Genomic DNA, 17,798 nt, shown 5'->3' with positions numbered 1-17,798 from the left:
GAGAGGTGTTTTGACCCGTGACTATGCCGCCTCACAGTCACCCAGTCGCCCTGCTGCAGAGGCTCTGTAAACGGAACCGAACAATGTACAGGACTCCCTGAGCTAGTCGCATACAAAGCCTTATTTAAGGCCCTCTCATTCTTACTGTCCTCAATTAAATTTTGGATGCGTGACTAGTTCTGAAATGTTCTCTGTCAGCCTAAATATTTCCCTACATTTATCACATGTGAATCTCTCACTGCTGACAGAGAAAGCTAAACTATACATGTGGCAAGCAGGAGAAGAAGCCATTACTCACTGTGTTTGTTAAATGATTCTGACTTACCACAGTTGTTTGATGAACTCAGGAAAAACGGAGTGAGAGAGAAAAGAAATGCAGCGAGACAGAGAGAAAAGAAACACAGATAGAAACGCAAATGGCAAGCTAACAGAATGCTAACATGCTGCGTTAGCGGTTTGTATTAAAAAGCGAATGATGTCAAATTAGTTTGATAGATAATTTCAGAAATATGGTGAGAATTGTTATATTTTAGTAGTTTAAACAACAGAGTGTGATAGTAAGAGTATATATAGATTATTTTAATCTCTTTCTCACTGATAAGAAGAAAAGCTAGGCTGGGATGCTGGTTTAAACTGGTCATTTGGTGGTTTATGCTGGTCCTTTGCCAGCACATGACCAGCATAAACCAGCAAAGGACCAGCTTAAGCCAGCAAAGGACCAGCTTAAGCCAGCAAAGGACCAGCTTAAGCCAGCAAAGGACCAGCTTAAGCCAGCAAAGGACCAGCTTAAGCCAGCAAAGGACCAGCTTAAGCCAGCAAAGGACCAGCTTAAGCCAGCAAAGGACCAGCTTAAGCCAGCAAAGGACCAGCTTAAGCCAGCAAAGGACCAGCTTAAGCCAGCAAAGGACCAGCTTAAGCCAGCAAAGGACCAGCTTAAGCCAGCAAAGGACCAGCTTAAACCAGCATCCCAGCGTCAAAACATACCTAACCAAGCATATGCTGTTTTTTTCAACAGGGAACAACAGAGATTATATTTATTTGAATGGATTCAAATGAATTAATGAGCGAGAGAGAGAGAGAGAGAGAGAGAGAGAGAGAGAGATTGTGAGTGTAAATTACCTGTGTCTGTAGTGTCTATGTAATAGTGAAACTGTGAGTTTAAATACAAAATCACCTCATTGCTGAGAAATATTATTTAAGATTTATGTAGTAAGGCTGTTTTATTTATACAATTCACAGGGCAGAGGTTGAAATCAAGTTGCTATGCCCCTGAATGTTTGTGTGTGTGTGCAGTCTCTTACCAACATATAAAGTTTCCACCTCAATTAAGAAAGCTTCTAGTGTGAATGCATACAGGCATACAACATCAAAAAGCTATTTTTGTGGGCAAACATGTTGCCTTGTTGTGACTTGGAATTCCAAAGAGAATAAAATATATGTGTTTAGACACAGATCAGATGTACACATATTGGATATGTATCCGATTTAAAATCACATTTGGAAGTTGCTGTGAATGGATGCAAAAAAATAATAAAAAATCAGATCTCATGCAGATTTTTGAGTTTACATGAGTGCAACAAATTCCAATGTGTGTCAGATGTGAATTTAAAAAAAATCAGATTTTTTCTTGTGCCAGTGTAAACTCAGCCAAATATGGAAAGTTTGATTTGATGCATCCAGTGTAGACAAGATTTGAGTATGTTGCAGACCATTAAAGCTCCCTTCATCACAAGTGGTGCTGGATTATTTTTAAAAAAGTTTGAACAGTTTGTTTCCACACACCTTGTGAAGTGGTAAAGTTACACCAGATCCCATTTTACTAACATTTAAAATCTCAACTAATAAAATATCACAGTGAAACACCATCTTTTATAGAAATGTAAATGTGAACCAGTGGAGGACTGCACGTAAGACTACATTTCTGAAGTATGTTTATTATTACATTACTGTTGATATATTTTATTAGGTTGCATTATTGCTGATGTCATCTGACATATAAAGAGAACTCTTATAAATTCACAATATGAATGAAATTCTCTCTACTGGTGAGTGTTGATGTGTTTTTGTTGATGATGAAACTGTTTTGATCCATATGTAGGTTGTCTGGCTGTATGGTGACAGAGGAGGGATGTTGTTATGTGTCTTCAGCTCTGAGTTCAAACCCCTCACACCTGAGAGAGCTGGATCTGAGCTACAATCACCCCGGAGATTCAGGAGTCAAGCTGCTCTCTGAAAAACTGGAGGATCCAAACTATCAACTGCAGATACTCAAGTATGTCAAACATTAATAGAGTGCTGCAGGGATGACGTCAAAACCCGGAAGACCAATTCACTATGGGTCCCCTCAAGATATTCCTATGAGGTTTTATAATGGGGGGAGGGTTCAATTTATGAATAAAATATGGTCTGTGGAAAACATAACTTAATGATAATTGAATGTTATGTTCTACAACGTAAACTGCACACACACTCACACCCCAAACTTTCTTATGTAGTTACTTATTAGAAACATACATTTTAAAAAAACAAACATAACTTCAAAAGTTGTGTTTTAGATATGGGTGTGCGTAATTTACAATGCAGAGCAAAACATTCAGGTACTCTCATGTAATGTTTAACACACAATAATGACAATAATAACAACCTTATTTTAGTCATAAATTGAAAGTGAAAGTGACGTGACGTGTAGCCAAGTATGGTGTCCCATACTCTGAATTTGTATTCTGCATTTAACCCATCCAAGTGCACACACACAGCAGTGAGTAGTGAACACACACACCCGGAGCAGTTGGGGGTTCGGTGCCTTGCTCAAGGGTCTCACCTCATTATTGAGGGTGGAAGAAAGAGCTGGTCATTCACTCCCCCCACCTAAAATCCCTTCTGGTACCGAGACTTGAACCCACGACCTTTGTGTTACAAGTCCGACTCTCTAACCATTAGGCTACCGCTATGTTTGCATTACATTTATCCATGGTCGTTTTTGCTGTTTTTATAGAAATAAAAACCATTTGATTCAGTTGGATAACGGTCACTAAGCTTTGCAGACATACAGCCTCGGATGCTGTAAAATTTGTTTGCCATCAAATTTGTTGACGCGGCAAATGAAAACCATTTCACCTACCGACACAAAATCAATAACATTTTGCTGTAATGGTCTGAAGTTGATCTAAGTGCAATTCAGTGAAAATTTCGTTTAAAAATAAGTTTTCAACCTCAATCGAAATGTCAGACAGGAAGTTCGGCCTATAACGGAATAATTTATATTGATGTTCTCGGCATGACCCAAGGAATATATCAAGACCAGTATCATAACAAAAGGCAAAATTATTTAAAAGCTATTAGCTTTATTTTAAATTTCATTATTAAGAGTTAATAATTTCTTATTAATGATTTTTTACTTTTAACCAATAGGTGGTGCTGTTACCAAATTGATGTGGTGAGGTCAGTGTGAGGTGACAATGTCACACATAAAGATTGGTACCAGTACATCAAAGCTTTGTAGAGATACAGCCTCAGATGCAATTTTTATCAAAAACCTTCAAAACGAAATCCATAACCTTTCACTGGCATGGTCTAAAGATGATTTGGGTCAAATGTAGTGAAAATTGGACTAACGGTATAGGGGAAGTTTAAAAAAGTAGTTTTTCAACGTTAATCAAAATGGCAGACAGGAAGTTCAGCTGATTATGGAATAATTAGTATTTATGTTCTCAACATGATCCAGGGAATCTAACAAGACCAGTCACATGACAAGAGGCAACATTGTTTATAAGCTATTAACATTTATTGAAAGTTCATTATTAATAGTTAATAGTTTCATATGAATGGTTTATGACTTTTGACCAATAAGTGGTGCTGTTGTCAAATTGATGTGGTGTGATCAGTATGTGGTGACAATGGCACATACAAATTTGGTGTCAATATGTCATTCAAAAGAAGAAAAATATCTGTCAATAGAGCAAAAAAAAAATCTTGTTTTTCCTTTGATAAATTTTCTTGCACAATTGGCAGATATGCTTCCTTGTTTTAAGCACAAACTGACAAAATTATGATACATTTTACAGAAAACAAGAGTTAATAAAAAGTTGCTTTGCTTCTCAACTAAATTTATCTTGATACAAAATGTTTAGATATTTGTACTAGAAAACAAGTAAAAAAAATACTAATTAAGACATTTTTTTTTTGCAGTGGGTCTACCATTTTGATTTTCTTTGAAAACATACTTTTTTGAACTCCTCCTAGGCTGTTGGTCCGATTTTCACCAAATTTGACCCTGATCATCTTCAGACCACGCCAACAAAAAGTTATGGATTTCATGTCAATATAAGAAACGCTTATCGTTTAGTGCATGAATGAATTTAATGTCATGGTGCCAAACTGCATCTGAAGCTGTATTGAGGCTGCAAAGCTTGGAAATATTTACACCAAACTCACATTGACCACACCACATTAATTTGTTAACACCACTACCTCTTAGTCAAAAGTAATAAACCTATTAATAAATCATGCTACTATTGATTGTATTTATGATTATTTTTCTGCCTCTGTTGTGCTTGGCCCATTAATTGCTGCTTGCAGCTATATTTTATACTGTTTTTATTTGTCAATTTGTGGAAAGGTTAGGAGGTCACACACAGCTTCAGTTAGAAGTTCTAGAAGCTCATAATTCATGTAAAAAAACATTTAAAAAAACTTGCCCCTTTTAGACTTGCACTCTATTAATTTACTAACTGCTTGTTTTCTGAAAAAAGAAAACACTAGCTTCTCTAATCTTTTTGTATTCTATTTGTTTTCTTTTCATTTATTATACAATTAACAAAAGCAAAAAAGGCCTCTAACACTAGCTTGCTCTATTTCTATTCTATCCGTTTTCTTTTTATTTATTATATAATTTAAAAAAAACTTCCTAGGTGTACTGTGTTAAGCTAACTGAGACTTGTTATTGCTCTCTTGTTGAGCATCTTTCCACTCCTGGTGCGAATCCAAAATGACCTCCTCATCGAACCTCACACATCCTCCAATCTCATGAGCTAATGCAATAAAACAGTTCAGGTATATATTTAAAGAAAGAATCACGAGGATGGATAAAATTTAGCGACAGCCCAAATGCGTCTCGCATCTCTCACCACGAGCTGGCACGCAAGTGACGTCAGCAACCATTGATTAACTTCACATAACATTAATAACTTAAACTTACAAACTTATTTCCACAAAACGATTGTACTAACATATTGACAGAAATAATCGATCAATCAACTCTATTATTTGAGTGGGTTACATCCTCCTCTGCTCAAAACTCTGATGTTCTCATCAGATACTTAATTAACTGCCTGACCCATTAGGCTAAACAACAAATCAAATTACTTGGGGGTCTTTTTTCTCTTTGGGACCTTCTCAACCCAAAAAGAGAATCATTCATCACTTAACTCATCATGCTGTACTGACACATCAGCATCTTCCTTCACTAAGAATGAAATATCTTGCTGAATTTCGGTCTGAAAAAATCTAAACTTGGAAGGGGTCAGCTTCAGTTTAAAAGCAGAAATCCGTTGGAGAACTTCCATGAGCCTATCCTCATGCTGTTCAAATGTGTCTTAAAAAATTATTAAGTCATCAAGAAAAGCTATGACTTCCTGCAAATTCAAACAGCTGATTATGGAATAATTAGTATTTATGTTCTCAACATGATCCAGGGAATCTAACAAGACCAGTCACATGACAAGAGGCAACATTGTTTATAAGCTATTAACATTTATTGAAAGTTCATTATTAATAGTTAATAGTTTCATATGAATGGTTTATGACTTTTGACCAATAAGTGGTGCTGTTGTCAAATTGATGTGGTGTGATCAGTATGTGGTGACAATGGCACATACAAATTTGGTGTCAATATGTCATTCAAAAGAAGAAAAATATCTGTCAATAGAGCAAAAAAAAAATCTTGTTTTTCCTTTGATAAATTTTCTTGCACAATTGGCAGATATGCTTCCTTGTTTTAAGCACAAACTGACAAAATTATGATACATTTGACAGAAAACAAGAGTTAATAAAAAGTTGCTTTGCTTCTCAACTAAATTTATCTTGATACAAAATGTTTAGATATTTGTACTAGAAAACAAGTAAAAAAAATACTAATTAAGACATTTTTTTTTTGCAGTGGGTCTACCATTTTGATTTTCTTTGAAAACATACTTTTTTGAACTCCTCCTAGGCTGTTGGTCCGATTTTCACCAAATTTGACCCTGATCATCTTCAGACCACGCCAACAAAAAGTTATGGATTTCATGTCAATATAAGAAACGCTTATCGTTTAGTGCATGAATGAATTTAATGTCATGGTGCCAAACTGCATCTGAAGCTGTATTGAGGCTGCAAAGCTTGGAAATATTTACACCAAACTCACATTGACCACACCACATTAATTTGTTAACACCACTACCTCTTAGTCAAAAGTAATAAACCTATTAATAAATCATGCTACTATTGATTGTATTTATGATTATTTTTCTGCCTCTGTTGTGCTTGGCCCATTAATTGCTGCTTGCAGCTATATTTTATACTGTTTTTATTTGTCAATTTGTGGAAAGGTTAGGAGGTCACACACAGCTTCAGTTAGAAGTTCTAGAAGCTCATAATTCATGTAAAAAAACATTTAAAAAAACTTGCCCCTTTTAGACTTGCACTCTATTAATTTACTAACTGCTTGTTTTCTGAAAAAAGAAAACACTAGCTTCTCTAATCTTTTTGTATTCTATTTGTTTTCTTTTCATTTATTATACAATTAACAAAAGCAAAAAAGGCCTCTAACACTAGCTTGCTCTATTTCTATTCTATCCGTTTTCTTTTTATTTATTATATAATTTAAAAAAAACTTCCTAGGTGTACTGTGTTAAGCTAACTGAGACTTGTTATTGCTCTCTTGTTGAGCATCTTTCCACTCCTGGTGCGAATCCAAAATGACCTCCTCATCGAACCTCACACATCCTCCAATCTCATGAGCTAATGCAATAAAACAGTTCAGGTATATATTTAAAGAAAGAATCACGAGGATGGATAAAATTTAGCGACAGCCCAAATGCGTCTCGCATCTCTCACCACGAGCTGGCACGCAAGTGACGTCAGCAACCATTGATTAACTTCACATAACATTAATAACTTAAACTTACAAACTTATTTCCACAAAACGATTGTACTAACATATTGACAGAAATAATCGATCAATCAACTCTATTATTTGAGTGGGTTACATCCTCCTCTGCTCAAAACTCTGATGTTCTCATCAGATACTTAATTAACTGCCTGACCCATTAGGCTAAACAACAAATCAAATTACTTGGGGGTCTTTTTTCTCTTTGGGACCTTCTCAACCCAAAAAGAGAATCATTCATCACTTAACTCATCATGCTGTACTGACACATCAGCATCTTCCTTCACTAAGAATGAAATATCTTGCTGAATTTCGGTCTGAAAAAATCTAAACTTGGAAGGGGTCAGCTTCAGTTTAAAAGCAGAAATCCGTTGGAGAACTTCCATGAGCCTATCCTCATGCTGTTCAAATGTGTCTTAAAAAAAAATTAAGTCATCAAGAAAAGCTATGACTTCCTGCAAATTCAAACCAGCCATGACTTTCTCCATGGTTCTTTGAAACGTTGCAGGAGAATTTGTCGGTCCTTCTGGTAAAGAAATTGCCAATTAACAAACGGCGAAGTAAATGCCGTTTTGGGATGGTCACTTTCTTCTACCTCCAACTGGTAGTATCCACTCTTTAAATCTAGGACCGAAAACCACTTAGAGACTGACAACAAAGTAAACGTCTCCTCAATCCTTGGGAGAGGATATGAGTCTCCTTTTGTCAGTTTACTGGGTTTGCGATAATCAATCATCATTCTCAAATCTCAATTTTTCTTCCTCACCAGTACAACTGGGGAAGTGTAAGGACTGTTAGATTCATCAGTTATCTCACTAGTGAGCAAATCTAACAGATGTTTCCTCAAATCTTCAAAATCAGCTGGTGAGACCCGACGGGTACGCTCTTTGAAAGGAATGTGGCCAATTAGCTCTATCTGATGTGCTACACCTGACACATGTCCCACATCAAGATCATGTTTGGCGAACGCACTTGACACTTCCCGGCTTATTCTTTCAATGATGTGAGCTTTGAACTATCAGAAATAGGAGGGTCACCAAAATTCACAGGATCCTCCGTCTCTGCCAAAAGATCAGGGCTGTGGTGGCATGTGAAGTTCCAATATCATCAAAAAGAGGCACAGACTTAATCCAGTCCACCACTGAACACTCAGCGAGCACTCCCTTTGGGAAACTATTTGTCCCGCAGCTCCCTCAACCCGAAGTAGGTCTCCCATAAGGGTAATGCCCCTATGTTGTAAGTACTGCCTGTAGAAAGATTCGGCTACACAAGCCACCTGGGATCCAGTATCGATTAAACAGTGACACTCAATTCCATCCAACCAAACTTTAATTTCCCAAGTTTCCCCGATTAGACCAATAGGAATCTAGTTACACTTTTCTATGGAACTTTTCGCAACTACAGCTTCTGTTCATTCCACAACAGAAGCTACTCCAAGTTTAAATGCATGATGGACGCCATCACTTTGATGGGAGAACTCCTCTGCTCATGCCTCTGCACTAACTTTTGCTGCACCAAGGCTGCATTCACAGATTTAGTGCAGTGAATGAATTGCAAAAAAATGAGAGTCCTCACCACAGTGGTAGCAAAACCCACCAACAGACAGTGACTTAGGTTAAGTTTGAGGCACAGTGCGTGATGGCTTCCCTTCTTTGCCTCTTTTCTTCTTGGGCCCATTGGCCTGGAATTGCTCATACACCTGTTTATTCACTGAGGCTGGCTTCTGTGCTTTAGCTTTAGCTCAAGCTCTTTTATACGTCTCGTCAATGCCATACTGTCTTGCACCTCCTCAGGGTTTGCGCCGTACCCCTGGTCAACAGTTAAATGGACTTGGCTCTGAACTCTAGTGGGAGGTGTATACAAATAGAGATTCATACATTTCTCTTCAAAACTGAGGTCTTACGAGCATGAAAAGCAGCTTAAAAGCAAGCTAGAATAGCTCATTTCGGATTGTGACGAGTCTGTTAACAAATCTTTAAGACACAACTGAGTAATCAGAAATTCATCCCAGCACCCTCTAATGAACTGTTTGAGATGTAAAGTGTCAGAATGTTTGCAACCACTCCCTTCTTTTCAACCACCTCCTGCATCAGAGAATGGAGTCGTCTTAAATAATCAAAGGGCTTTCCACCCCTGTTCTGGTGCGTCTCTATAAACTGAATGTACAGCTCATCTCCACCAGTCACACTACCATAGGCTTTTTCAAGCTCCAGCAAATACATTTCTGGTGGTGCATTGGTACCTACCCCATGAGCAACATTAAGAGCAGGGGGGGAGAAGAGTTTCATGCATCAAGTTCCTTTCCATCGGGGTTGAATCATTTTGAATTGCAAATGACACTTTTGATGCTGAATTTGCAGCTAAAGTCTGCCTCACTCAATGCCTTGCATCACAGAATGTTCTTGTAACATGGTTTGAGTTGATAGGACCCTTGTCAACATTATCATCCTTGTGTGCAAGTTTAGTCACCACCTGCTGGCTTAGATCATTTATATTTACACAAGTGTACTTGGGCCAAATTTTCTTTTTGCGCCAACAGCTGATCAGCCATATCATCCAAGGGTTGAACTGAATCTCTCTGTATTGGTGTGGGAGCACTCACGTGATGCCGAACATCTTTTATCTGTCTACAATCTAGTGTTACAACACCCCATACATTTTGGCCATCAGCATTCAAATATTCTTCTTTGGCAATTAATGGGGTGGTAACCTCCTGAAATTCACAGAGAAGCTCCCCTGAGGATTTGACTCCTAACCACTCTATTTTCTTCACCTTATCAAGATTCAATTCTTATCAATTCTGTGAGAGTAGTGTTTGGATTTACCTTTGTGAGTATTACGGACCTCCCAGGATCAAAATGATGTTGCTTGCACAGATCCATGTTGAAAGGAAACGAGGAAATAATAATAAAAAACAATACAAAAAAATGATATATCGGTAGAAAAAAAAATTATTCAAATCAGTTAGGATCAAAATTTATCACAAGTGCAGCCCCACTTTGGGCGTAAAATTTTTGTCTCTCTATTCTGTAACCCACTTGACATTTATATCAATGAAAAGGACGAAAAGTATCTACTGGGTCTGAGCTCACCAAATTGTTACGGTCTGCCTACTGTGTTGGAACGAGGAGCGAAGGAGCGAGGAGACGTAGGAGAATTCATGAAGTACATTATTTATTAATCCATTGGAACACACACGTAGCACAGAAGAACAGACGTTTAAGACCGGACGCAGGACACAGGAAAAACCAGGGCTTAAGTAACTAAAACTAAACGAGGAACACCTGACATCAATGAACATAATCAACAAGGGAGAAACTGGGTAATGAGGAGCACATGGGGAGCAAAACACAGGAACACATGGCTGACATTACCCCCCCCTCCCCTCCTGTCCACACGCCACAAAACTTCCAACGGAGCATTCAAATATTCTTCTTTGGCAATTAATGGGGTGGTAACCTCCTGAAATTCACAGAGAAGCTCCCCTGAGGATTTGACTCCTAACCACTCTATTTTCTTCACCTTATCAAGATTCAATTCTTATCAATTCTGTGAGAGTAGTGTTTGGATTTACCTTTGTGAGTATTACGGACCTCCCAGGATCAAAATGATGTTGCTTGCACAGATCCATGTTGAAAGGAAACGAGGAAATAATAATAAAAAACAATACAAAAAAATTATATATCGGTAGAAAAAAAAATTATTCAAATCAGTTAGGATCAAAATTTATCACAAGTGCAGTAAAATTTTTGTCTCTCTATTCTGTAACCCACTTGACATTTATATCAATGAAAAGGACGAAAAGTATCTACTGGGTCTGAGCTCACCAAATTGTTACGGTCTGCCTACTGTGTTGGAACGAGGAGCGAAGGAGCGAGGAGACGTAGGAGAATTCATGAAGTACATTATTTATTAATCCATTGGAACACACACGTAGCACAGAAGAACAGACGTTTAAGACCGGACGCAGGACACAGGAAAAACCAGGGCTTAAGTAACTAAAACTAAACGAGGAACACCTGACATCAATGAACATAATCAACAAGGGAGAAACTGGGTAATGAGGAGCACATGGGGAGCAAAACACAGGAACACATGGCTGACATTACCTCCCCCTCCCCTCCTGTCCACACGCCACAAAACTTCCAACGGGGAGAGGCTGTCCGTAGAGGCTCTTGAGGCCTCTACGGACAGGCTTACATGGGACTGAAGGCCTCCAGGGCGGTACCCATTCCGGGACCCATGGCCGATAAGGCAGTTCAGGGGGCCATGGCAGAGCCATGGATACACAGTACACACATATACATGCATGTGTTTGTATTTATACATACATATGTAATTAAGAAAAATTTTATGTTTATATATAAAATATAAGAATATAAATATATAAATGTATATACATGTTAATATTTTCAAAATATATACTGTATGTGTGTGTATTTATATATACATAATAAATATACATAGTACACATCCATATATTATGTAAACAAAAACTTTTATTTTGGATGTGATTAATCGTTTGACAGCAATAATATATATATATATATATATATAAACTTATTTTACATGCCCAAACCTTCTATGCATTAAGTATGGAATAAAAAAATACATACAGTATATGAATGTGAATACAGAAACAATTATTCTCAAACATCAGAAATATTGACAAAAATAATCAATCAACTCTTTTATTTGAGTGGGTTACAATGTCATCCCTGCAGCATTCTATACTGACATACTGAACATGTCTGTGCATGATACATATCAACATTAATGTATGTTTGTTTATAGTGTGGATCATGGGGGAGAGATCATGATAACAGCAGGACTACAAAAGTGTAGGTCTACAAACAATCACACACACACACACTAGGGCTGCTTGATTATGCCAAAAAGGTAACACTTTATAATATATTTTATTAATAAATCATTAACAGACATTGTTTAATGCTTAACAGAACATTAGTTAATATATATTGACATAGCTAGAAATATGAGAAAATGTGCTTGTTCATGTTTACTAATGTACTTATTACAGATCATCATTTAATGTAAATTAAAATGCTTACAAATATCATTCAACTTTCGATTCATATGATCATGCACTTTAAAAAAATTTTTACAAATACTTTTAACAGAAATTATACAATGATGACAAGCTTATTTGTTAATGTACTTTTGAATGCTAACAAATGTCATTAAACTTAAGTTCACATATTACATAATGCTCTTTTTTACATTTACTAATGTTGTGAAAAATTAGCTTAATCAGTCATTTTAAGCTCGTTACTATTCACTGAAGTATTCATGTTAACATATTGTTTATTAACTCATAATCACAGTCTGTAAAGATCATATATTTGGAATTCGTTTGTTGTGTAGACTTCTACTGTTTTCACATCTTAACATATCATTTATTAATCATTTGTTCATGTTTTTGCAGTACCCAATCTAAAGTGGAGACTATTCATCATTTGTAAATTTTACTTTTACATTTACTAATCATTAGTACCTTTATGAGCAGTTATTTTGATGGCAAAATGGTCCTGAATTCACATAATTTATAATCATTTGTTCATGTTTTTGCAGTAGCCAATCTAAAGTTTAAACTATTTGTAAATGTTTATAAATGTTTAATAATCACTCAATTCCTTTATGGGTATTGGACTTTTAGCTGCTGTAACAACGTTTGTGCAAAGGGTGGTTAAGTAGTTAAGTTTATGTAAATGCTTCTTAAAAACGTAAAAACATGTTTGTATTGCCTCAACACTTATATCAGTATACTACTGTATATCATTAAACAGGGTATTCCTTGAATCATACATCAACAGGAGAAAACAAATAATTTTTTCAAGAAAATACTTGCTTGTTTATCAAAACAATGTAATATAACTTTTGACCCCTTACCCAACCCTTAAAACAACTCATACCACCAAACCCTAACCTTACCCGTATCACACCTCAATAGCAGCAAAAGTGTTGTACGTTAACAAAAGCTTTTAATCATTGTATAATATCTGCTAAAATCATTTGTAGATTTTCAAGATGTGCATGATCATATGAATTAAAAGTTTAATTACTTCTTTTAAGCATTCTAATTTATATTATCTGTTGATCATTAGGTAATGTTTAATAAGCTTAGTAAACATGAACAAGCACATTATCTCATGTTTCTAGCTATGTGAATATATATTAACTAATGATCTGTTAAGCATTAAATAAGTCCTCAAAAATGATTGAAAATAATTAGACTGTCAGTAATACAATAAAAACAAAAAAAGCAAAGGACAAATACAATAGGGGAAAAAAACAAATGCTTTTAAGTCTTAACAGCCTGCTACAAAAATTGAATAATCTAATATAATAATAAAATAGCACAAGTTGTCACTGTAAGAATGAAACTTTCTTTGTTTCTTATTAAACCTAAAAAGTCCTTCAGTCAAGAGCAGTGAGTGATTTTTGTTGTTTGATTAATATTAAGCACACAGTCAGCAGCAGAAATAGCCTGCTGTCACTTTAAGAGCCACATGGATCCAATTTACTGTTACACACGTTTTTTCATTCTCAACTGTTTACGTTCACTTAAGACATAGCGACAAGTGTTTATGTGAGTAATCACCAAGCGCCACATTTTGCATGTATTTGACTGTTTAGGCACGCAGCTTAAGCTAAAAGAGGAATTTATACATGTCCGTGTTCTGTTCCGTGTCGGAGCGCATGCACAGAAGTCCCGAAGAACAGCGCAAGTTCTCTTTTGCGCTTTTAAAAACATTTAGTCAACAAATAAATCAAGCACGTCCCATTTTGCAAAAGTCACGTTATATGATTTAATGATTTGCACATAAAATTGGGCTTTTATGGAGGAGGAAAAGCACACTGCTAGAAAGGGGCGAAATAGGGCACAATAATCATTTTCTCAATTATTGTATTTTCATAATTGTTGGAGATCGAAATTGTATTTTGATTAATAGCACAGCTCTAGCACACACACAAGCACACACACACACTCACTCACTCATTGATGTTTCTCTCTTCTTGTGTTCAGATGCCTGTGATCTCACACTGGATCCAAACACAGCAAACATTCGTCTCGTCCTGTCTGATGAAAACAGGAAGATGACACGTGTGTTAGAGGAACAGCCGTATCCTGATCATCCAGACAGATTTGATGATATTCCTCAGGTTCTGTGTGTAGAGAGTCTGACTGGACGCTGTTACTGGGAGGCTGAATGGATTGGGCATGCTGAAATATCAGTGGCATATAAAGGAATCAGCAGGAAAGGATGCATCGATGACTGTTGGTTTGGATTCAGTGACAAATCCTGGAGTCTGGGGTGTTCTGATGAAGGATTTGCTGTCCGACACAATAATAATTACACTGATTTACCTGCCAACCGTTCTTCCACTAAGAGAGTAGGAGTGTATCTGGACTGGTCGGCTGGTACGCTGTCCTTCTACAGCATCTCTGACACACACACACTCACACACTTACACACATTCAACACTACAGTCACTGAACCCCTCTATGCTGGATTTAGGGTTTATTCCTCAGTGTCTCTGTGTCGGATTAAAACACAAACACACACTTGTAAACCCTCTCTCTAATGTCCACATGCACACAAACTCATCAAATCCCACATTTGTATTAATTCATTTTTAATGATTTTCATTGCCATCTAGAAGTTAGAAATCTAGATTTGACACATACTGTTCTGGATCTCTAAAAAAATACAGAGTTCTGGCATGAAACTCTAGATGGCGCAGTCCGATAGGTCTAGCTCAATCTGACCTGGCGACATCATTGTCACATGGCAGCTGATTGGTTCTCTCCTGTATCGGTAGCCAATGAGCTTACTGCTTAATATTCAAATACCTGGCTTTTGTTTGTTGTAGCAGTTTTGCAACGCACTTCAGAAACCCTCCACCTTCCCCAGCTCCACCTGTATAAATCTGCTACGAGGTGATTCGTGTACGCTATATGGGGGTTGTGCAGCAGCAGTATTTCTTACATGCTCACAGCAGCATGTTGTTGATGTATTGGCAGTAGCAAGTCTCGGTACTTGCTCTGCAGCAGCAGAGTAGCAGATCTATTCCGCCAAGACAAAATAAATTGATATTGTCATGTACATTACCATGCCAATCCCTCCAAGAGTTGTCATGACAGAAGAACATTTGTGATCCATTTAATCACTGGACAAACTGATGTCGTGAACAACAGACATAATGGCACCAGAAGTCTACACGTCACAATAGGAATTTGTGGTTTAGACAAGAGGGTTTCCTATCTCATTTGATAGGAAACTCAACAACAACTAAAGGATCATTGTAATCAGGATTGCCAGAGGTGGAGGACAGGAGATACTACATCAATGGCCCATTAATCACAGGCACAATGCCCATTGTTCATCTCTGCTCTCTACGTCTGGAGCCAAGATACAAACAACCTAGGCCAGGGTTAGCAAGGACAAAGAAAGGCCCCAAGAGAGAGACAATCTATATACACACATTGGCTTGAAACCACCAAAAATTGACAGGAATACTGTAAGGAACATGTCCTATACATGTTATTCATCCAGGGAACTGTGTACACACAGTGGAAACCACAACTGGCCAATGTGATCTCACCCACTGACACAGATATGTACATCTGGGTGATACCTCAACCAATTCACATTACACTTGGGACTCTATTAGTTCAGACATTGCCAAAAGGACTTTGGAAAAGGTTTGGAAAATAAATAAAGTATTCACAAGGTCCTAAAGACCTATTTTGGGACAAGGCAACAAGCTCCTCAGGATGGAAATGTAGGACACCTGGAATGCTACGACCCAATCACATCACTACAGTTGGAAAGAAGGGGATTAGTAATAAATATAAGCTAACCAAACCTTTTCCCAAAGGCCTTGGCATTAGGTTGTTGCTATAAGAGATTGCTATTTGTGTAGAGACTGTTTATCCAGGGTCAGTGTATACCGATAGATACATTAGGCACGTTATCTGTATTCATTGTGAATGCTTATTTACTATTCCATACAGTATCCAGAGTGACCACAATTTACTTCCCCATAAACAAACTACCCATTCATTGCACATTTACTTGGCATTCACTCAGTTAACACCCATTTGTGTAATAGTTTGTAGCTTCTGTTTGATTATTGATTCAATCTTCTTAGTAGTCTAGTCATTTTCCTTAGTAGTATATAGCGAGTGTGATATTTTACTCTTATATATATTTTTGTTAATAAATAAATTTTTATCGCAACGCTGTCATTCTTGTATTGATAATTAGAGGCTCTAGAAGCTTGCCAGAATCTCACTTAACCTTCAGATTGGTCAGATGGTAAACGCCCTCCAATTTTTGTAATTCTAATTCTTTATTGTCAAAGTTAAAAAGTCCTTGGCTGGTCCCCCGAGGAACGGAGGGAGGTGCCATCTGATACCCACACCCACAATAAGTGACGTGTGGGCTCTAGTATTATTTGGTACACTGTAATACCAAAACCCACCACACGGTACTGTATGACATATTTCTGATCATAAAGACTACTAGATAAGAAAAGATACTTTCTTCTGCAGAACACACGTTATGGGTTAGAATTTTAAATCCATGACACAGACCTCTTTCAAAGTTCAAGTCAGGCTGTGCACTGTCCATCTCTCAACTGGCCACCATGCCCAGATACATCAAAATAAATCCAGAAAGTCAGAAAAAAGTTGGTGTAAAAAATCCCGAAATAGTGTTCAAAAGACGAGGGCCATAACAGCTAAATCGAGATGGTAGGTTTATTTGGGGTGTGTGGTGTGCCACAATGCAAAACCCTTCTACAGAAAGCCCCTAGCCAGAAGAGGACAGAGCCATCACCATGGCAACAGACCCAGGTTCCAGACCAACCACTGGGAAAAGGCGTCCTCATCCTGCAAACACCACGGTATGTCCAACAGCAGTCCACCACAACATCCTCCTCCACACGGGTGCTGAACGGAGGCTACACAAGGACAGCTGGACATGCCTACCTCTGGGTTACAGGAGCTGCTGACACTCGCAAAAGAGCTCCTTGAACAAAACTCAACTAAGGAGTATTGAGAAGGACAAACCTCTGACTCCTTAACTGCTGCATCACAGCATCAGGCCCCTCCAAGGGAGGAGCATCCCTTGAAACCGGTCGACACCCCTAGAAGCAGCCAGACAACGTTGGATTGAGCAGCGGGCCCACCTGCCCAACAGCGAAAGCTCTACCAACACAACTCAGGCAAGCTCAAGTCGGTGCCGCCACAAGAGCCAAGCGACACCGCAAACATCGGATTTCTAGTGACGTTCGGGCAGAACAGAGAGCTAACAACCACCTGCTGCTCTCCTGCCATCATCACTAGGTCAGTCTGAAACTCTCTGCACACTACAAAATCTCCATAACAATTACCTGCAATCCCTGGAACCACCTGCACTCTCACCAGTGAGAGTCTAACCCGGCTGTTCCACATCGTGGGTACCACAAAAACATCCTACCCGGACTAACTCACTTCAGGATGACAGGTGACACAGCCTCGACACCTGCTGCACAAGCTCGAGGACCCTCACCTTGCTACAGCCTACATCACCACAGCACACCACCTAACAGCATCCACCATGGCACCACAACCACTCCTGGA

The 17,798-nt window shown here is 37.9% G+C and overlaps 1 protein-coding gene across 1 annotated transcript; it reads left to right on the top strand.

Moving 5' to 3' along the window:
* Positions 1 to 2,102: 2,102 nt before the first annotated feature.
* On the top strand, positions 2,103 to 14,918 carry LOC107572689 (stonustoxin subunit beta-like). Its single transcript, XM_016259117.1, has 3 exons — positions 2,103 to 2,272; positions 11,942 to 11,988; positions 14,196 to 14,918. The coding sequence occupies exons 1-3, from the start codon at positions 2,112 to 2,114 to the stop codon at positions 14,753 to 14,755; spliced, it is 768 nt and encodes a 255-aa protein (XP_016114603.1). The 5' UTR covers positions 2,103 to 2,111; the 3' UTR covers positions 14,756 to 14,918.
* Positions 14,919 to 17,798: the final 2,880 nt, after the last annotated feature.

The sequence above is a fragment of the Sinocyclocheilus grahami genome, unplaced genomic scaffold (assembly GCF_001515645.1).
Source record: "Sinocyclocheilus grahami isolate Dianchi unplaced genomic scaffold, SAMN03320097.WGS_v1.1 scaffold1797.1, whole genome shotgun sequence".
Classification (NCBI taxonomy): Eukaryota; Metazoa; Chordata; class Actinopteri; order Cypriniformes; family Cyprinidae; genus Sinocyclocheilus; species Sinocyclocheilus grahami.
Note: the sequence above shows the minus strand (reverse complement) of the source record. Positions and strands in the feature narration are given on the sequence as shown.

Bases quoted from the DNA above. Each gene is read 5' to 3' on its own strand.
- LOC107572689 (XM_016259117.1), top strand. From the start codon at position 2,112: ATGGTGACAGAGGAGGGATGTTGTTATGTGTCTTCAGCTCTGAGTTCA. The intron at 2,273-11,941 runs GTATGTCAAACA...GTTTGTTTATAG, and splicing joins TATCAACTGCAGATACTCAA to TGTGGATCATGGGGGAGAGA. The intron at 11,989-14,195 runs GTAGGTCTACAA...TCTTGTGTTCAG, and splicing joins AACAGCAGGACTACAAAAGT to ATGCCTGTGATCTCACACTG.